At 33.6% G+C, this 22,875-nt stretch overlaps 1 protein-coding gene across 1 annotated transcript in view; it reads right to left on the bottom strand.

The window, feature by feature from the left end:
• The window catches only part of CDK13 (cyclin dependent kinase 13), a 142,781-nt gene that overhangs the window by 25,253 nt on the left and 94,653 nt on the right, over positions 1-22,875 (bottom strand). The window contains 4 exon segments of the mRNA XM_036010810.1: positions 2,517-2,594; positions 2,688-2,789; positions 14,193-14,249; positions 15,921-16,110. Of these exon segments, the coding sequence (XP_035866703.1) occupies positions 2,517-2,594; positions 2,688-2,789; positions 14,193-14,249; positions 15,921-16,110 (427 nt within the window).

Raw genomic sequence — 22,875 nt, 5'->3', positions numbered from 1 at the left:
TTATAATCTAAGGTCCATAAAAGCTTGCTGTATTTCTGAACTTTCCAAAAAATTCCACTGATTTATGTATTTTGTGCAAGTACAAAATGGCTTTATTAGTTACTATAATTTTGTTTTAACAAGACATGCCAAATTTTCCTTCTTTTTAAGAATTTTATTGGTTATTTTCATATTTATCCCTCCAGGATGAACATTAAAATCAATCATTATTTCAAAAAATGTCTTCTAAAATTCTCATCAGAATTATAATGATATAGGATGAATTACCATCTTTAAAAAGTTAAGGCTTCCTAGCCGAAGACAAGATACGCCTCTCCAATAGTTATTCAAGTCTTCTTTACAATTTTAAGTGGGACATTATAGTTTTCAATATTCCTGGGGTATATATGGTGGTGGTTAAAAAGCATCTTTTCTACCCACAATGTTTCTATTATTGGTTCATATTTTGTACAGCTATTGTTTTTGGTACGTATGTATTAGTATATACTGTATAATAGTTCATTTTTGTGTACACACACACACACACACAGATATTTTCTTAACCCTTATCACTTGACCCAACTTTCTTTTTAAGGTGTATCAGGTGATTTTGTTATATGCATGCATGCATGCATGCATGCATACATGCAATGTTATCATAGACAAATTATGACAATACTGCCCTCATCTTTCCACTAACTATATCTCTTATTGGATCCCTTTTCTAACCTATTAGGTAATTGATTAGTACTTCTAAAATAGTCATAAATAACAGTACTAGAAGACAACTTTTCTCATTCTTGTCTTTACTTCTAGTATTTCACCACTAAATATTCAGGATTCTAGTTTCTGATATATATTTTTATCATGTTATAGAAATATCTCTCTACAGTTCCTTAGTTAGCAGTTTATATTTCTAGCAAACGCCTATTCAACACCTATCAAGATAAACATTTTACTTCTATTAAAACGAAGTTACAAGAATAGAATTCCTAAAAATTGAAATATCCTTGTATTCTTGAGATAAACTTTACTTGACTTTCATTTTCCAATGAAAAGCTGGACACTATTGGCTAATCTCTCCTTTAGAATTTTGGACTGATATTCTGTAGAAACTTTATCAATTGGGTGTTTGTGTCATATGGACTTTTTAAGAAGTTGCAGAAAGGTTTACTTCCTATTTAGTACTGAGAATTGGTTAAAAGTTTAGATACTAAGGTAAAACTGTATATATTTACATTTCAATTTTGTCACCACACTAATTGTTTGACCCTGGACAAATTCTTTACTTCTATAAGGTCCCATTTTCCTAACTTTAAAAAGACACAGGGTTGTTATAGAGATTAACTGAGGCCAATTCAGGTGAAATTCTTAGAACAGTGCTTGCATTGTGCATAAGTAAATAAATGTGAACTTATTATTAATAGATGCCCTAGTATCCAATATTATTAGGAGAAGCAATAAGCAAACTGAAAAAATGGTTAGAGGGAATCTCTTAAAAAAAGATACACAGATACATAATTTAAACATTTTATTGTAACTGAAAATTTATAAATGGACATTTATTCTCCAATCTCCTGACATAGAGCAAAGACCTTCTCTTGAACAGAGGATTCACTGAATGAGATTCTGCATTAGCTTTCTTGTACAAACCACACCCATAAACATATCATCAAGGATTTAAAGACAATCTGAGTGTCTTCTAAATTTTTACAGCTTTTCTTTGTAACTTATAATTATTAGAGTTACTAGAGAGTGGTAGCCCACTAGCTAGAACAATTCAGCTTACCATGTTATCTAAGCTAGTATTATTTACAAAAGGAATGGAAAACATCTATTAATCCACTAAGTCTGTTGAAGGGAAAATTCATAGTACATTGGTACCTGTGTCTCCTACCAATATCTTTTCAAAAGTTTTCATCCATATTTTCAAACATTCATGGAAATCTTATAAGCTGTAAACTAACATTATTATATTTGTATATGAAAATAGCTCTTCTAAAAATTAATTTATTTTAAAACATTACATGAAGGAAAAGGTGACTAATGTATAATAATTCCTTATAATCTAGGTCCTATGACAGGCTCCAGATAATTAAGACCTATGTTAGTGGATAGATGCGCATATTTTGCTGTGTGTACATACATATATAGATACATAGAAAAGTATATGCACAGATGTATATAAAATAGAGTATTTCTTTACAATATTCCCAAACATTAATTCTTTCATACTGTCATACTTATAAGAAAATTACCATTCATTTTCTTCATATAATAAGATCTTTTCTCAGTCTTATCTGTTTGAACTAAAACCCTTTGACTTAATCACAAAAGACTTAAGGACTTTAAGATCCTTAATTTTGCAAGAGCAAGTATCCAAGTGCCTGCATTCTAATGTTTCCTCTCTATCCAGCAATCATTAGAGCCTTGAAGAGAACCATGCTATTCTCTTCCTAAAAATAGTCTGAAAGATTTTAAATTTCTTATAGAGCACAACCACCCCCACCCAGCAAATATGACAACCTCGAACATACCTTATTAATTCTAGTTGCGCAAGTTCCTGATTTGCTTGAAATATAGGTTTTTTAGTGAAGAGTTCACCAAGGATACATCTAGTAAAAAAAAATCATAACCAAATTAATGATGATTTTACTTCACTAAGAAAAGTTTCAAATAAGTTAAACTAGTCAGTAAGCCTATCTTACCCACAGCTCCATACATCGATAGCTGGCGTATATCGTTCTTCTCCCAATAGCAGTTCAGGTGGACGATACCATAAAGTGATGACCTTGTTAGTATATGGCCGACTTAAAAAAAAAAAAGAAAGAAACCAACTCTTTAGAGTTAGTATCTGGTTCAATAAGAGATATTCTCTTAGGAAATATTATTATGGCTGATCAAAGTACCCCTAAAATCCTGACTAAAACTACTTTCATAGGCCTACTAAATTCAGACATGTCATAACATCTAACACATGATCATAAAATACATCTGAGAGCAATGTGATTAACTGAAAAATTCCCTTAATGTATAAAAATAAAAAGTAGTTGGCTTTTTACTATAATCTGGTTAAAGAAAGGTCTATCAATTCAACTGTTCAATACTGCTTTTCCTTTCCATAATAACTTTTAAAGAGATTAAGTGATTTAAAGGAAGTTGATTTTGATCCAATCTGGCAAATTGCTAATATACAGTAAAGACATAGTTCAAATTGGAACCACCTTCTCAAAGTTCTCAACTGGGGACATCTTTGGCAATCTTTCATTGATTTCAATCTACTTTAGTATGTAAACAGAAAGCACAGAAATGCAGATTGTAGTATTTGAGGTCTATGCTGCAAAGAACCACATAGTACAAATTCTCTGGCAAAATGTTTTCAATCCTCAGAGAATGATCATGTTCCACCGATTTACATAAATAATGAGAGTCTTAAGAACTTAGAGGTAGTTCTTCCACTGATGGTGTTTAGCACATATACTTCAAGGTGATCGCTTTGTTCTTAGATCAATTCTAAAACTCTCTTTCTGGATATCCTCCAAATAACAAGGACATCGAAGCCATTATCATAGGAAATTTCCCAGTAGGCTGTATTCCACTTGAGGGAGGCTTAGATCTGGAACAGTTTGGGGGATAAAGAAAAGGAACTTATAACTTATAAAGCAATTCCCTTTTGCCAACTGTAGATCTGAAGTTCCAGATAGCGTAAGGCCTCAGCAGCCTGTCTACTCTGCCCCCATCCTGCCAAATTTCTCCAAATAATTTGAACACTTGTACTATAAGCCATCAATCACAGCATTCCCATCATGTACAGAACTACAGTAATAGTGTGTCAAAGCCAGGAAAAAAGTAAGTGTCCTTGGTATAAATTGTGAAAATAAGCATAGTATAAGATGTATACTTTCAAGAACAAATTAGGATTAGATTTTTCTAACATTATTCAAGTACTTTTCTTAGTGGCTTTTGTCTGTTTACCAGCATCACTCATCTTCATATAATAAGATCTTTTAAACTCTAGCTACTCTAATTAAGCTGTACTTAATCTTTCTTTAAAAATATGTTCACTTCTTTATGCCTAATTCCCTTTAACTCTGAAATCTCTCCCCAATTTTTCTCATTTAAATCCTACAACTCTTTTAACAACCATCTCCATAAAGTCTAATCTCTATTTATAATATATTTATTTTCACATCTTTAAATTTCTATCATACTAACTATGGTATTAAACACTGTATTTTATATTTTCTACCTTCCCCAAAAGTCAAAAAAACCCAGAGACCATTCTTTATTGTGAACCCCCCCACCAAAAGCCCAGAAAAATGCTGGGCAAAGGGCAGACACATTAATGTATATAAGGCCCTACAACTATAGGTGACATACATGAATTACCTACCTAGGTGAAAGAATAAAGTCTGTGAAAATTATGATGACTAGTTTTCTAAAACAACTCAAGTGTCTATAAGCACATGAAGCCCACAATCTTGTTATTCAATTGCAACCAGTTAACTACAGTCTCAAGAAAATATTTAAATTAATATAAATCTATCTATAAAAAGTTAATTAAAAATCTTTTTATATCTAAAAATGTTTATCATTTTTTAAGAAGCATGTTGAACTGTGTGGGGAAATTACACAACTTAAGGCTACTAAATTCTACTGAAAAAAGAATATTTAAATAAGATTATTACTTTATATTATATATGTGAGTATCAAGTTCTAGGCAACATTTAGAACACATACTTTAAACAAGCTTTTTGAACTAGTTGGTAATAAACTTTTAAAAGCTAACATTGACAACAGATAATAATAAAAATGATTGTTTTATTAAAGTCAAGAAGAAGCTTTTGATGATGTATTCCAAAATTTTACAAAATAGGTGCCACATATCACTTTCGACCTTAGTGTTAATTGATATAGAAGCAAACATTGAGAAAGTGCCCTGGCCAGTGTGGCTCAGTAGGTTGGAGCACTGTCTTGTACAACCATAAGGTTGAGGTTCAATCCCCATTCAGGACACATACAGGAGCAACCAATGTTTCTCACAGCAATCAGGTAAGGATAAAAGAAACAACACATATCAAGAAAGTATGCAGATAAAAGTACTTTAATCATAAAAGTAAATTCCAAGGTAGGTGGAGGTAGCAGAAAATAAAGCCAACTGAATCAGCCAGTTAATAATTATTTATAGCCCTGAGTGGTGTGGCTCAGTGGGTTCAGTGTGGAAACCCAAGGGTATGCGAATGATTCCAGTAAGGGCACACATGTGGGTTGTGGGCCAGGTCCCCAGCTGGAGGCGTGTGAGAGGCAACCAACTGATGCATCTTTTGCATATCAACATTTCCCTACCTCTCTTTCTCCCTCTCCCTTTCCTTCTAAGAATAATTAAAACCTTAAAAAATATATTCATAGTATTATCAAGAAAATATTCCATGTTAGGATTAGGATGCTATATTTATAAATGTAAAGACAAAAAGAGTATCAAGTTCTAGGCAACATTTAGAACACATACTTTAAACAAGCTTTTTGAACTAGTTGGTAATAAACTTTTAAAAGCTAACATTGACAACAGATAATAATAAAAATGATTGTTTTATTAAAGTCAAGAAGAAGCTTTTGATGATGTATTCCAAAATTTTACAAAATAGGTGCCACAAAATAGGTGCCGCATAGTTCCAGGCACTGAAACTATGTTTTGAAGAGAGGACACTTAAATCCCAGAAAACAACTGTACTCTTGTAAAATGAAGTATATCATTCAAAATCTGACAAATAAATGAAAATCCAGAATCTCTCAAAAATGTACATTTCAAACTTGGTCTATTAGGCTACCCACTGTCAACCTTCTAAAGATGGTCCTGTTTAGATCACAAAAAGAAAACACAAACTGATGTGACATCACATGTACAATGCATTCTTTTTTTTCTCTCATGGATTAAAAAAAAATTACATTCTTGAGAGATGTCTACTCAATCTCTCCACACACACACACACACACACACACACACAAAATTCATTCATATTGAAAAAAGAGACAGGAATGAAAAATATATGATCATATTCCTAGGTGTTACAGAGCAAATTAATACACTTTAAAAATAGAAAATGAACCACCAAAATTTATTCTCATAATTAAATTTAAATTACAAAGCAATAAAATTTCATCACCTAGCAAAACCAACACACACACACACACACAAAATCCCTCCTCCATTAAATTAGGAAAAAAAACCCAGGAATACCAATAAGCTGTTACTTTTGAATGGCTAAAAATGAAACTCTGTAAGAATCAAGGAACAATGGTCTCAACATTATATACTGTGAATTTCAATTTCTACTAAATATCTTCACCTATAAACCTCATTAACAGTTTTTTGTTACTATTTTTTTTAAAGAAAGCAAAAACTATTTCTTGGGAATAGTTTGGGAACTAACACCTAAAAGTAAAAACAATTCCTTTTTATTTTAAACCATCTACTTTAATGTAACTAACAAAATATTAAAATGTAATGTCATTAGACTTTTAGTTATAAAACTTCCATGTGAAATCTCAGGTAATTTTAAACATTTGATGTTATCAAAATATTTCTTACTTATGAAACTTATATTTAAGAAACCTTGAGGGAGATTTAAAAATGAAAATATCACACACTTGCTAATAACCTGCTGAACATTAAATAATCATACATCATTTGACAAAAATAAAATATCATATTTGAAAGGCAAGAGAACAGAGAGTAAAATTCAGCAGACTATTTGCTACAAAAGAACTCTTAACAAACTGCCATCTATCTCCAAAGCAGACTTTAGAGGCCCCTTGAGCTCTCTACCTGTTGAGAGACTTTTTAGGTTAAGGTTAGATCCAGAGTCTAACCAGAGAAGCACTCCAGTGCATTATTGACAATAAACAGCCTTTCTGCCAAAAGATCCAAGTTTAATTTTTATTTAGCTCTGCCACTTGCAGTATGATCCTGGAAATACACTTCAGTTTGCTAAACCTTAATTTCTTTGTCTATAAAATGTGCATAAGAATAATGATATCTACACCACCCATCTCACAAGATGCTTTCCCTTAAAATAATTCTTGTGAAAGGAAGCTATATGTGATAGAGCACCATGCACAAATGCTAGTTAAGTTTGTTCCTTTCTTTATAAGTAACAAATATTTACTATAATTCTAAGCTAGACAATGCACTAAAACTAAGCACTAACAGATGGCTGGATCAAACAGCCAACCAATCATGGTTGTAGCTGTTTAGAGACTTAGAGTCTGGTGACAATATACTAGATATAAATTATAATAATAAATTCTAAGTATGATGAAAATAATGAATAATGTACTCTGGACATGTAAAGAAAGGAAGATATGCCAGTGTCATCTGTGGGATTCATGGAAGATTTCAAAGGAGGTAATGCAAAAACTGCACACTGGAGAGAAAAACAACAAATTTGTCAGATTGAGGTAATGGGAAGTATAATTCTATATAAAAGAAAACAACTTACGTAGATTCACAAAGGTAGTTCAGAGTTCAGCTTGTTTAGGGAAGTGCAAATAGTTCAACAATGCTATTATCTGGGGGCAGGGGATGGTAGCTGGTAAGACTGGCAGAGGAAATGAATATTACAAAAAAAACCAGAGGCAGGAAAACCAATTAAATTTCCTTTGCAATGGTCTATATGCAACATATCTACATGTGAGAATGACTGAATACCTGTAACTAAAGCAGGAAATAAAGGAAAAGAAACAAACTTTTCCTTTATTGAAGATAGGTCTTGTAGCAATATGTTTAACATACTTAAATCATCTACAAGGAGATATATGTCCAGTAAACACACAAGTTTAGAGATCAGAAAAAAAGATCAAGGATTAAAATTCAGATATGTAAGTCTTCAGCATGAAGGGAACTGATGAGATTTCTCCTACATGAGTGGTAACACTGTACCCTAAAAAATTAAATTACCTTTCCCATTTTATATGATCAAAATGTTACCTACTTTTTCAGGGCCAAAGAAGTACAATTTAATCTTGTTAAATTACAGTGACATCACTGAACTAAATGGGATTTCCATTTCTGAAGCTTGTTTAGTCACATTATTTGCTGTTATTTAGATTATGAGTGATCATTTATATTACCATAGCTCCAGTATTTTCGAGGGTCTCCCAGAAGATCCTTTGTATTACCCTAGAATCCCAAAGCTCCCTGAACTAATCTATACCAGGAGGGTCCTCCAGACCAGGATATCCTTTTGCGATATAAAAATTAATAAAACAGTTACTCTGAATGTATTTTAAATTTTAGGGCATATAAAATACAAAAGTTTAAAATACAGTCCCAATTCTAGTTTGAGTGAAAAGGCAAGAACACAAGTAATAAGACCACATTAAGGAGGTAATTTTATATGAATATAAACTCACCTAGACCTTGGAAAAGTAAGAAAGAGACAACACTTCTCTCCTGGCATTTACACCTATATAGAGAGCTTTGGGGTAATTCGGTTTTTCTTTTAATGGCAATTTTATGGGAAAAAAAAACACTAGATGGCGATATTGCATTCCAAAATGTTCTGATCAGTTAATTTTTAGAACCATGAAAGATGTTTTTCAATGCCTTATGAACAATGATTTTAGTGATTTTAAATCCTTCATATTAAAGCTGGAAATAATGAGGTATGGAAATATTAAGTGACCTGCCCAATTCTTCACAACTAATTAAACAGCAGTTCCAGGACTAAAGCCAAAGATTCCCCATTTAGGCCTAAGAGTTTTATATCCCTTTCATTAAAAAAGTAAATGTGTTATCTCTAGGAAATAAAATTAATTTCAACTTAGAGTGAAAACACATACTTTTTTATATGGAATAGTCACACAAAGAGAAAATGATACTCCATCATTTGGAAAAGCACTGAAGCAACCTGGTAAAATAAAAACGCCAAAGAGGGCGTACTGTTGTGGCTAAAGTTACAGGAAAAGTTATACTTAAAATGAAGCAATTCAAGAAAACGGGCAAAAACAAACAAACAAACAAAAAAAACCCCTGTGTTCTCAAGATCTGTATTTCCCAATGCCAAGTGAGACAAAGTATGTATAACAGATGTTCAAAATGAGAAAATAACTTTTGAAATTTAAAAGAATCATTTTACTTCTGATTTTAACCAAGTAGTTCTCATTCTTTATGTTGTAGTACACATGACGGAGGAGGTCCATGCCGGTCACATGCCGGTCACATGCCCTCAATGTTCAACTCCTCCATACCAGGTATAACTCCATCCAGTTTTCCTCAAATTAACAAAAGATATTCACACTCAAATGACTAAGAGATTTGGTTGATTCTGTTAGAGTGGCAAGATGAAATCAGCTCTATTTTACAACAAATATACCCTGTAATAATTTCTTGAACACTGAAGTTATTCTGTCTATAGCTAATTACTTAGAAAATACTTCAGTGACTTAACATTGGATGGGTATGTATTATGGCAAAGCCCTACCTTTCTTTTAATAACAAAGAAATATGAAAGAAAAATTATTTGCTGTATGTTTATTTCAAAAAATATCTAGAAAACTTGGGATAACAGAGTAAGTAAAATCTGTTAAAGGGGGGTTTCAGTATGTTAAAAATCAGTTATACTACTAAATTTTACTCAAGCAATATATGTATTTTAAAGTCATTCCATTAAAATAAGCCTAGTTCTCTAACAGAAGAAACTGAAATTATTCAAATCTGAAAAAAAAGCTTTAGAAGACTATATAAACCCCTGCACAATAGAATATTTACTTATAAAACAAAATGGTACAACAAATTTTTTTCTTACAAATTTTATTAAGCAGAAAATGTCAGTATATATTATGTAAAAATACAAAGTTATGAAATTTTTAGTTTCTTACTTCTCTGAGCTTAAAATTCCCATATCAATTCAGCAAGGCAATGAGGACCATGGCTCAGTGAAATACCACACTCATTTTACACCCAATATTCCATTTTAAAAGATTTGAAAGATAAATTTTGGTTCTTCAGTTCGTTTTTCTGGAATATATCTATTTCAATGTGAACAAATATCTGCATGAAAAGAATCTGAGATAACCCTGGCTTGTATGGCTCAGCTGGTTGGAGCACTGCCCCATAACCAAATAGTTGTGGGTTAGATCCCTGGTCAGGGTGCCTTTGATCCTTGGTGCAGGTGCAACTAATTGATGCTCTCTCTCTTGAATTGATGTTTCTCTCTCTCTCTCATTTCCGCTCTCTCTAAAAGCAATGAAAAAATGTTCTTAAGGAAGAAAGGAAGGAGGGAGGGAGGGAAGGAGGAAAAAAAGGAAGGAAAGAAGGGGGGGGGAGGGAGGAAACTGAGATGGAAAATGGTAATTTAGCTGTTCTCCATCTACTAAAAGCTAACATAAAAACAAAAAAAGTGGATTTATATTCAAGTATGCCAGACACATACTGCATGATGAAAGGATAATGTAATGATAGTGAAATCTCAATTAACCAGCTAAGGAGATAGAATCCTTAATTAAGTAAAATTTCCCCCTGAAGAAAAGGCACTGAAATTTAGTCACTCAAGAAGATATATTTCAAGTGAAATGTTGGATTAAGTACACACCTGGAACAATTCATTTTTTTTCCTGCAGTTCTACCAGGGGGCACTATTATATATTATAGAAAGAACAGCATATTTGGAGTTGGAAATCTTGATTCCACTGACAAACATTTTTTGATATTTAAAGTCACTCAACCCTGTCTGGATCTCAGTTTTCTCAAGTGCAAAATGAGGGCTATAGCTTTTAAGCTTTAGAACAATTTTAAACTTAAAAACCAACCATAGAATATTTTCTTAAAATAATTAATTAGAAGTGTAGTGGGTAAAACAACAGCAAAAAAGCTCGGGTTAATTCAGGTTGAGGAGACTGTAGCTATATTCATAACAACCCATCCACCCCAGAGTTTCTGCAGGGTTTCATGGAACTCAAATGGATCTAAAACATACCATTTAAAAAGCTACAAATACAAAAAAAAAAAAGAAAATAATTTTAGAATGGCACAGGCAACATTAAAAAATAAACAGATTTTTTTCACTCTAAAAAATTCAAACAAAAAAGTTTTTTTTTAACTAACCTGAAACTGGCAAAGACTCAGTGAAAATAAATATCTATTTCAAAGAATGTCAATTAACTAATACTTCTTTATATTAAATATGGTTAATCTAAAGAAAGAGTTGCCATATAAAAGAAACTCAGAATATATATTAAAATAAAGAAATAATGCTGAGAGGAAAGAAACTGGATAAACTAGAGCTTTATTTAAAGTAGATTTATAGTCACTTTTCTACCACCCACAGCCAAAAGAAGAAGAACAACAAATTTCTAAACAAAAAACAATCAGAACTGCTGGAAAATGAAACTATGGAAGTCCAACCACCAAGGAGTTAAAGAAGAAAAGTTCATTTACACTGGTTGGAGGGAAGGAGATGGGCAGTCAGGGTGGAGGGGACCCATGGCAAGGCAGTGGCTGGAGGACCAGGTGAGTGAGGCAATAGTTTGTGAACCCGGGCAGGCAAGGTGGTCAGCTGGCAAACCAGGTGGTCCCGCATTTATTTTTGGTTCAACCAGGAGGAGATAGAGTGTGTGCAACCCAAGGTTCCAGCATGGAAGAGGAAGCCTCAAAACCTCTGGCTGTAAAAATCTGTGGGGGTTGTTCTGGCAGGAGAAACTACCAGCCTCACAGGAGAGTTCACTGGAGGTACCTACAGGGTGCTAGAACCTACAGAAACCCACCCAGCCCCAGAATCAGCACCAGAAAGGCACAATTTGCTTTTGGATAGCAGGGAAAGTGACTAAAAGCTGGCCAAGAGCCAAGCAAGCAGCATTATTCTCTCTCTGACCCCTCTCCCACATAGAGCCCCACAACACAGTTAAGTGGGTTGCCCCGCCCTGGTGGATACCTAAGGCTCCCCCGCCCCGCTTACAATATAACAGGTGCACCAAGACAAAGAAATATGGCCCAAATGAAAGAACAGATCAAAACTGCAAAAAATAGAACTAAGCGATGAAGAGATAGCCAGTCTATCAGATGCAGAGTTCAAAACACTGGTAGTGAGGATGTGCACAGAATTGGTTGAGTATGGTCTCAAAATAGAGGAAGAAGTAAAGGCTATGCAAAGTGAAATTAGGAAAAATAGGGAACCAACAGTGAAGGGAAGGAAACTGGGACTCAAATCTGATTTGGAACAGGAGGAAGAAATAAATATTCAACTGGAAGAGACAAGAATTCAAAAACATGAGGAGAGGCTTAGGAACCTTTGGGACAACTTTCAACTCTCTAACATCTGAATCAAAGGGGTGCCAGAAGGAGAAGAGAAAGACCAAGAAATTGAAAACTTATATGAAAAAATAATAAAGGAGAACTTCCCCAATCGGTCAAAGGAAACAGACTTCCAGGAAGTCCAGGAAAGAATCTTAAAAACAGCAAGAAAAGAAGATAGTTACCTACAGAGGAGTTCCCACAAGACTGTCAGCTGATTTCTCAAAAGAAACCTTGCAGGCAAGAAGGGGCTGGAAAGAAGTATTCCAAGTCATGAAAGGCAAGGACCTACATCCAAGATTACCCTCTCCAGCAAAGCTGCCATTTAGAATGAAAGGGCAGATAAAGTGCTTCCCAAACAAGGTAAAGTTAAAGGAGTTCATCATTATCAAGCCCTTATTATATGAAATGTTAGTGGGATTTACCTAAGAAAAAGATGATCAAAAACCTATGAACAGTAAAATGACAACAAACTCACAACTATCAACAAATGAACCTAAAAATAACAAAAACAAATACAAATTAAGCAAACAATTACAACAGGGACAGAATCACAGAAATGGAGAGCACATGGAGGGTTATCAGCAAGGAGGGGGAGGGGAAAGAATGGGGGAAAAGGTACAGGGAATTAGAAGCATAAATGGTAGGTAGAAAATAGACAGGGGGAGGTTAAGAATAGATAGGAAATGGAGAAGTCAAAGAACTTATATGTATAACCCATGGATATAAATTAAGGGGGGAAATGCTGGTGGGAAGGACTGTGTAGGGTGGAGGGGAATAAAGGGGTAAAGTGGGACAACTGTAATAGCATAATCAATAAATATACTTTAAAAATAAAGTAGATTTACATGAGATTGGAAGTACATGAACAGTTTATTTTATATTATTATTATTTATTAATTATTGTATTATTTTCCATATGAACAACTGTAAACCTACTTTTGCCCATCCCTGTATATCTAGAAATAAAGAAATATTTCCTTGCTGGTGTGGCTCAGTGGATTGAGTGCCATCCTGCGAACCACAGGGTCACCAGTTCAATTTCCAGTCAGGGCACACATCTGGGTTTCATGCCAGATCTCCTCCAGCTGGGGGTATGTGAGAGGCAACCACACACTGATGTTTCTCCCTTTCTTCCTCCCTCACTTGCCCTCTCTAAGAATAAATAAATAAAATTTTTTATCAAAGAGGAAATAATGCTGACTGACAGGAAAGAAATGGGTTAACCTAGAGCTTTATTAAACTCAGTTAATTCCACTTTATTTACATAAAATCACTATTTCACAAATATATTTCTAAATTCCATATTAGTACTAATAAGCCATATTTCACTACCACCAGGCACAAAAGTACCAAAGAGGGATACATATGCCAACTTTAACCAGAGTAGCTCCACACAGAGAAGTTATACACTGAACTAATTTCATTATAAGTTTGTTTAAATAAAAGGTTCCAGAGAGTTTAAAACAACCAAATATAATTATAATTTTTAAAAAAGAAGTTCAAAATAATTAAAACAATGTTTATAAGTTAAATATGTAATATAAAAAGCATATACCAAGGTTTTTCACTAAATACAAAAATTACAAATGTCTTAATGCCTCAATCTGAGTTAGAAACAAGTATAAATTTCTAAAACAATTCCTAAGTTCATTGAAGTTACATTTAAAATGGCACATTTTAAAAGAAACTTTATTTACTAAGTATTAAAAACACAGTTATTTTTAAACTAAAATAAATGAATAAAATTTTGTAATTAAAATAGTCTACCCAGGTACAGTGTAAAACATTATTATACTATGTATTTAACCATGAAAAATTAATTTCCCTTTTCATAAAAAATAAACTATCAATAAGGTATTCTTACTGTAGCTTCTGAAACTGGTTTGAAGTGTCTATAATTTTCATTGGAAAGTACTCTTACCTTTCTTCTGAACTATACAATCGAGCAAGTCCAAAATCTGCAAGTTTTATCTGCCCTCTGGTAAAACAAAATGAACAAATGTTATCAGTCTACTTTGAATTGGTCATACACATTCATATTCTATTCCTAGAACTAATCAAAAATTTACTTATAGAAACTTTATCTTTGACCATACTGCTGTACCCAAGGTCTTACAACAGGATTATCATTGTTCAGTTTATGTGTTTATGCTGCCAGTAAAATATTCAACACTTTCTAAAATACTTTATCTTTGACCACACTGCTGTACCCAAGGTCTTATAGGTATCCTGAGGTAAATAAACTCAGGATAAGATAAGGTAAAAAACTTAGTCCTTTTCTTTGGAGAATTTTAGCTACTATAATACTGATGCTATTTTTATTAGTACTAGTAAAACCATATTTCAGTACTATTTAGTTCCTATTTTAGAAAAGTACACTTCAAAACAAAATGAGATAATTTCTACTACTTAGTAATAAGATAACCTACTTGTTCAAGTCAATAATGTTCAAGAAATAAATCACATTATTTTAAAGTTATGTTTAATATTCCCTTTCTTAGAGGGGTTAGGTGTATGCAACACTTTATACTAACCAAAGTCAGGACCAGGCATGTTTCAGTTAAACTAACAAATAATTCCAATTACAACAGGATTATCATTGTTCAGTTTATGTGTTTATGCTGCCAGTAAAATATTCAACACTTTCTAAAATATTTTATTTATTTATTTATTTATTTCTTGATTTTTAGAGAGAGGGGAAGGGAGAGAAAAAGAGAGGGAGAGAAACATTGATAGGTTGCCTCTCACACAACCCCAAACAGGGACCTGGCCCACAATCCAGGCATGGGCTGGGAATCAAACTGGTGACCTTTTGGTTTGCAGGACAGTGCCCAACCCATTGAGTCATGTCAGTCAGGGCTCAATATAAGCTGTGTGTGTGTGTGTGTGTGTGTGTGTGTGTGTGTGTTTAGGTATACACTTTTAAAAAGTCCACTTTAAACCTGTGATGACTGTTTTAAAAACTATAATTTAAAAAAATTCTGAAGTCTAGTCTTACATCAAATAAAATCATTTTATCAATTACTAGAAGATCCATTCACATTATGTAAACGATAATCAAACAAGAAAGTCAGCTAAGTATTATTTTATGTACATTATAAACTATTATTGGTAGCTAACTATAGTATATTTAACACAAATTCAGAAACACCACAAGCTAAAATGTTGATTCTGTTACAATAGTTTTTGCAATGAAATAGAGTTGGCCCTTGAACAACAGAGGTTTCAACTGCACAGGTCCACTTATATTCAGTATTTTTTCCAATAAACATTATAAGTGTATTTTCTATTCTTTACAATCTATTTAATAACACTTCTTTTGTCTAGCTTACTTTATCCTAAAAAACATAATATATGATATATATAACATAAAATATGTGTTAATCAACTATTTACGTTACCAGTAAGGATTCTGGTCAACAGGAGGCTATTAGTAAAGTATTTGGAGAGTTAAAAGTTATATGCAGATTTTCACCTGTGTGTGTGTGTGGGGGGGGGGGGGGCAGGTAGGGGGGTGGATTTGCCACTCCTAGATCCCGAGTTGTTCAAGGATCAACTATAATGTGAATTATGAATCCTTTTAACAAAATCAAGGCATACATTATATAAAATGTACTCGGAACATATATATATTAAACTCGTCTCATACCTATTATTTAGAAGAATATTTGAACATTTAATATCTCTATGCAAAAAGTTCTTCTTATGACAATAATCCAGACCTTCCATGAGCTGTCTCATAAATGACTTGATGTGATTTTCATTAAAATGAACCAAGCCTGATTCCAGTAGTCCCATCAGGTCATGGTCCATATATTCAAACACCAGATAAAATGCACCTAAGAACAAAAATAATTAAAATATTACAGATTTTTATTCTTACAACTTTTCTTAATCCTTGTAAAGAAATACTACTTTGTCACTTTAATAATGTTCATCTTTCTCTCTGAACTTAATATCATAAATACATCCCAAGGATCTAACCCAGTTTGCATCTCATAAATGAAACTCTTATGATACGAAATCAACCCTATTGATTTTCACATTGCAGCTTCTAGGTATAATGAATGTAAAATAAACTCCTAACTGTTTAACATAAACCAACGGTCTCTGAGCAGAAGCCACATAAAATTAGTATAGCTCATTAGATAAAATATAAACGTGGCAAAAGAATTGTTTTTAATTAAAAAAAATGAGTTCAGCTGACCTTTAGACAACTTCAAGTCCTCAACATATATTTTAATTCTGTCTATACAGCTGCAGAGCATTTGAAAGCATACAAATTACAACTTTGTTATGAAACCAGCTTAATCCTGCTACCAAAACCTAACATAAGGTAGCACATACACAACTGTACTTATGGGAGGAGATTCAAAAATCCTAAAAGATACTTGCACAAACTAAATCCAAAGCTATATCAAAAAATATACCAATCAAAGAGCATTTATTTTAGCAATTCAGAATGAAAAAGCTAATAAAATACATCTATTTGGCAATCTATTTAATAACACTTCTTTTGTCTAGCTTACTTTATCCTAAAAAACATAATATATAATATATATAACATAAAATATGTGTTAATCAACTATTTATGTTACCAGTAAGGATTCTGGTCAACAGGAGGCTATTAGTAAAGTATTTGGAGAGTTAAAAGTTATATGCAGATTTTCACCTGTGTGTGTGTGGCGGGGGGGCGGGGGGGGCAGGTAGGGGGAAAAAAGTATAATATGCCAAAAAATAGGCACCTGTAGATAGTTCACAACCAGTTTCCAACTAAAAAAAAGATCTTGTAGTAATCTTAAAAGTTTATATTAATACTCCTCTGAAACAAATAACTAATGATATGCTTATTAGTAAAAGGACAGGTGTTGCACACAAAATGAGAGCATTCATTATTACTACCTGTCCTAGAGTTAGTTAAAGATAAAATCAAAATATTTCTTTCTGGGTTTTTTTGGTATATTTTTACTTTTTTATAGTGACACTTTAAAAAATACTTAAAATTGGTGCTCCAAATATTTAGTGCTATGTGGATACCAAAACTTTCTTCACATTTAAGGTATGGGTAGTGTATGAAAAGCCTGAATGAGGGAGTAAAAAGTAATCCGAAGGGGTAGGTTCCCTGAACTGAGGATAGATCAGTGTTATCAAATATTGGAGCATGAGACTTCTGGCCAAGATGGATGCATAGGTAGAGATACACTTTGCCTCCCTGCACAACCAAAAGAACAATAACAAATTTAAAAACAAAAATCAACCAGAACTGCCAGAAAATTAAACTATATGGAAGTCTGACAACCAAGGAGTTAAGGAAACATTGATATGGACAGGTAGGGGCGGCGGAGATGGGCAGCGGATGGTGGAAAGGATGAGCAGCCAGGGAGCGGCTGGATAACCAGGTGGGTAAGGAGAAGGCTGGAGGTCCCACACTTCCCTGTGGATAAATAGGAAGAACAACTGGGGAGAGAGACAGACCTTGCATCCCTCGGTTCCAACACAGGAAAAGAAAACCACCAAACTGCTGGCTATAAAAATCTGTGGGGGTTGCAATGGTGGGAGAGACTCCCAGCCTCACAGGAGAGTTCATTGGAGAGACCGACAGGGTGCTAGGTGTATGCAAACCCATCCACCTGGGAAATAGGACCAGATTTGCTTGTGGGTGGCAGGGGAAGTGAATGAAAGCTGGCCCAGAGCCCAGCAAGCAGCACTGTTTCTCTCTGACCCCTCCCCCACATACAGCCCCACAACACAGTGAAGTGGGTTGCTCCACCATTACAAATACCTAAGGCTCCCCTGCTTACAATATAACAGGTGCACCAAGACAAAGAAACATGGCCCAAATGAAAGAACACATCAAAACTCCAAAAATAGAACTAAGTAATGAAGAGACAGCCAATCTATAGATGCAGAGTTCAAAACACTGGTAGTGAGGATGCTCACAGAATTGGTTGAGTATGGTCATAAAATAGAGGAAAACGAGAAGGCTATGCAAAGTGGAATAAAGAAAAATACGGAACCAACAGTGAAGGGAAGGAAACTGGGACTCAAATCTGATTTGGAACAGAAGGAAGAAATAAATATTCAACTGGAAGAGAATGAAGAACAAGAATTCAAAAACATGAGGGGAGGCCTAACCTCTGGACAACTTTAAATGTTTCAACATCTTAACCAGGGGTGCCAGAAGAAGAGGAAGTACAAGAAATTGAAAACTTATTTGAAAAAATAATGAAGGAAAACTTCCCCAGTCTGGCAAAGGAAATAAGACTCTCAGTAAGTCCAGGAAACACAGAGAGTCCCTTAGAAGTTGGACCCAAGGAAGCTCACACCAAAGCACATCAAAATTACATTACCCAAGATAAAGGTAAGGAGAGAATCCTAAAAATGGCAAGAGGAAAGGAGACAGTTACCTACAAAGGAGTTCCCATAAGACTATCAGCTGATTTCTCAAAAGAAACCCTACAGGCAAGAAGGGGCTGGAAAGAAGTATTTGAAGTCATGAAAGGCAAGGACCTACATCCAAGACTACTTTATTCAGCAAAGCTTTCATTTAGAATGGAAGGGCAGATAAAATGCTCCCCAGATAAGGTCAAGTTAAAGTTCATCATCACCAAGCCTTTATTATATGAAATGTTAAAGGGACTTACCTAAGAAAAAGAAGATGATCAAAACTATGAACAGTAAAATGACAACAAACTCACAACTATCAACAAATGAATCTAAAAAAAAAACAAACAAACCAGAAACCAGAAGAAATTAAGCAAACAATTAGAACAGGTACAGAATCACAGAAATGGAGATCACATGGAGCATCATCAGCAGAGATGTAGGCAGGAGAAAGAATGGGGGAAAAGGTAGAAAGAATAAGAAGCATAACTGGTAGGTACCAAATAAGGGGAGGTTAAGAATAGTATAGGAAATGTAGAAGCCAAAGAACTTATATGTATGACCCATAGACATGAACTAAGGGGGGAATGCTGGTGGGAGCGGTGAGGTACAGGGGAGAGGGGAATAAAAAAGAGAAAAAAATGAGACAACTATAATAGCATAATCAATACAATATACTTAAAAAAATTAAACAAAATGCTTTGGAAAAAAAGACGTTTCCCCGCCCTTAAAAAAATACTGAAGCAGGGTTAAATAAGGTGGAAACTAAAAAGCAATTGTTTGATATTGTAGCAGTTAATATTATTAGTGTTCTAAAAGGTCCTAGTAAAGAAATAGGGTCAGAAGTCAAATTGCAGGTTCAGGCTATGAGTAGGAGGGAAAGAATTAGAGCAGAGATTACAGAGGAAGTTTTCAAGAAGGTTGCCTTTTAAGGAGCAGCTGTTGTACTGGTTTGTTTTTGTTTTTGTGTCCAATGAACTTGTTTATGTATATACCATAATCAACTAAAACGAGTGAGATCCAAAGCAAATATTGCATGCAGGGCAAGTAAAATAAAGACAAATTATAAATACTAAAAGGGATAAAAATACAACTATTGGTTGATATAATGACTGTCCTCCTAAAAATCCAAAAGAATAAAAAGACAGTAGGTGAATAAAAGAAAATCATATATAAAAAGCAAAAGATTTCATATATGCCAACAACAATTAGAAATAAAATTTAAATGACTGCACAGCAGAAAAATGCTATACTACAAATGACTGGGAATAAACTTTAAAAAGAATTATACAAATTCTTATGAAATACCAAATTACAAGTTTGCATTTTAATGCTATTTCAATTTTAAAAAATGACATTTGTTTTCTTTTGCTGACGGGACATTCAACTTGACAAAATAATCCTAAAAGTCACCTTGAAGAAAACAAAAACCAGGCTTGGACAAGCTATAAATGTATATTGTGAACATAAGGACAACCAACTAAAGGTAATTTCAAAAAGAAGCATCATTGATAGGCTAAGAAAGGAGAAAAAAAGGAATCATATAAAAAGCGTAACTAAGACCAGAGAAGGCAGAAAAAGACTAGAAGGGTAATTTAAAAAGATAACAAATAGAAAGCATTAACAAATATGGTAGATATTAATCTAACTGTATCGATAATCACCTTAAATGCCAATGGTCTAAATATACGAATTAAAACACACAGACTGGTAACGTGGATAAAAAAGTAAGACACAACTATATATGGCTCACAAAACAACCACATTAAACACAGAGAGATTAAAAGTGGAGAAAGCTATAACATACTATCACTAATCAAAAGAAAACAGGAGTAACTACATTAATTTCAGACAGAGCAGACTTAAGAGCAAGGAAAGTTATCAGAAATGAAGAAGGGCATTAACTAATGATAAAGCAGTCAATTCTCCAAAAAGAAAGAACAACCTTTAATGTGTTCACTCCTTATAAAAGGCTGCCAAAATACATCAGGGAAAAAGTGAAAGAACTACATAGACACATAGAAATGATTTCCATATATGATTCCATGTAGCAATTCTTCCAACAATAGACATGTGTTCTTAAAGTACATATTATTCTTAAATTCACATGAACCCTTCACCAACACAGAGCACACTAAGGGCTAAAATTTACCTAAAAATTTTAAAAGAAAACAAATTTATACAGAGTATGCTATCTGACCACAATGAAAATGAACTAAAATCAGTAATAGGAAGAGAGCAGAAAAATACTTGGAATTTAAAAAATAAAAATAAAAAACTTTTTAATGACACATGGGTTAAAGAAAAAGACTAAAAACAAATTTTAAAATATTTTGAAATAAATTAAAATAAACACAACTTAACTAAAATATGTGGGATACAGCAAAGCTATCCCTTAAAGAGAAATTATAACAACTATTCACTTTAGGAACTGGAGAAAGAGAAAATTAAATTACAAGTAAGCAGAAAAACAAATCATAAAAATTAGAACAGAATTCAATGAAATTGCAAATAGAAACTAACAGAAAAATCAACAAAACTAAAAGCTGATTCTTTGAAAAGATCAATAAAACCAAAAAATCTGTAGCTAGGTAAAAGTGCAAATTATGAATGTCAGAAATGAAATTACTAATATCAGGTCATCACTATTGCTCCCAAGAACATTCAATATGTGAACTACTGAATACCCATAAGTCTGATAATCTAGATAAAACAAATTAATACCTTGAGAGACACAATCGACCAAAACTAACACAAGAAAAAATAGAATATTTCAATTGGCCTATAAAGTCTGTCCAGAAAAAGTCCAGTGATTGTAAATGTAATGAGAACAGTTTGCGTGACATCAATGTAACCTAGTAGCCAAAGAGAGTGGAATGGAGAACACACATGTGTGAACAATGACAACTTTACTGTACTAGTTAGTGGGGGTGGTTGATGCCCTTGACTGAGCATGTGTACTGTGTGGCTGGCTGTCTATTCAAAATGACTGAGCAAGTAGAACAATCAAATTCTGCATTAAACTTGAATATACTTCTGCAGAAACTATTCGGAGGATTCAGAAGACCACAGCTATCTATGGACAACTGGTGATGAGCAGCTTCATCACGACAATGAACCTGATCACGTGTCACATCTTACACAGAATTTCTGGCAAAACATCAAATCATCCAGGTGACTCAGCCCCCACTACAGCCCAGATTTGGCACCCTACAACTTCTGGCTTTTCCCAAAACTAAAACCACCTTTGAAAGGGAAGAGATCTCAGACCATTGATGAGCTTCAGGAAAATACAACAGGGCAGCTAATGGCAATAGGAGAACTGTGTGAGGTCCCAAGGTGCCTACTTTGAAAGGTACTGAGGCGTCACTGTTCTATGTACAATGTTTCCGGTATTTGTATCTTCTTCAATAAATGTTTATATTTTTCATATTACACGGCTGGATACCTTCTGGACAGACCTCATATACCTGCTGTAGAAAATTAATCAATACTTAATAACCCTCCAAAATAGAAAAGCACCAGGTGCTCAGATGGATTTACTGATGCAATCTACAAAAAAATTAAGGAAAAAATTATACCAATTCTCTACGATCTCTTCCAGAAAATTCAAGGAGACAGACTATTTCCTGACTCAGCCTATGAGATCAAAACCAGACAAAGCCATTACAAGAAAGGAAAACTAAAGAACAGTTTCTCATGAAAATATATGCAAAAATCCTTAACAAAATATAAACAAACTGAATCCAATACATATGAAAAGAATTATATACCGTTTCTAAGCAGAATTTAGTATAGGTATACAAGGCAAAAATCAATTAATGTAAGCCATGACATCAACAAAGCTAACAAAGGAAAACTGTATGATCATATCGACAGATGCAGAAAAGCATCTGACAAATTCCAGCAACCATTCATGATTCGAAAACAAAAACCAAATAAACAAAACTTAGAAACCAGTAACAACGAAGAACTTCAACTTGATGAAAAATATCTACAAAAACCTGTCGCTAAAATAATTAATAGTGAGAGAACTTCCAATAATATCAATTAGACAAGGATATACCCTCTCACCACTTCTATTCATCATCGTACCTAACAAATGAAGATAAGAAAAGGAAGTAAAAGATATATAGATTAGGAAGGAAGAAATAAAATGTCTTTCTTCACAAGTGATACAACTATCTATGTAGAAAATCCAAAATTCAACAAAATGTAAT

The sequence above is a fragment of the Phyllostomus discolor genome, chromosome 10 (genome assembly GCF_004126475.2).
Source record: "Phyllostomus discolor isolate MPI-MPIP mPhyDis1 chromosome 10, mPhyDis1.pri.v3, whole genome shotgun sequence".
NCBI classification, from domain to species: Eukaryota; Metazoa; Chordata; class Mammalia; order Chiroptera; family Phyllostomidae; genus Phyllostomus; species Phyllostomus discolor.
The sequence above is the reverse complement of the archived record's forward strand: the minus strand, read 5'-3'. Positions and strand labels throughout refer to the sequence as shown.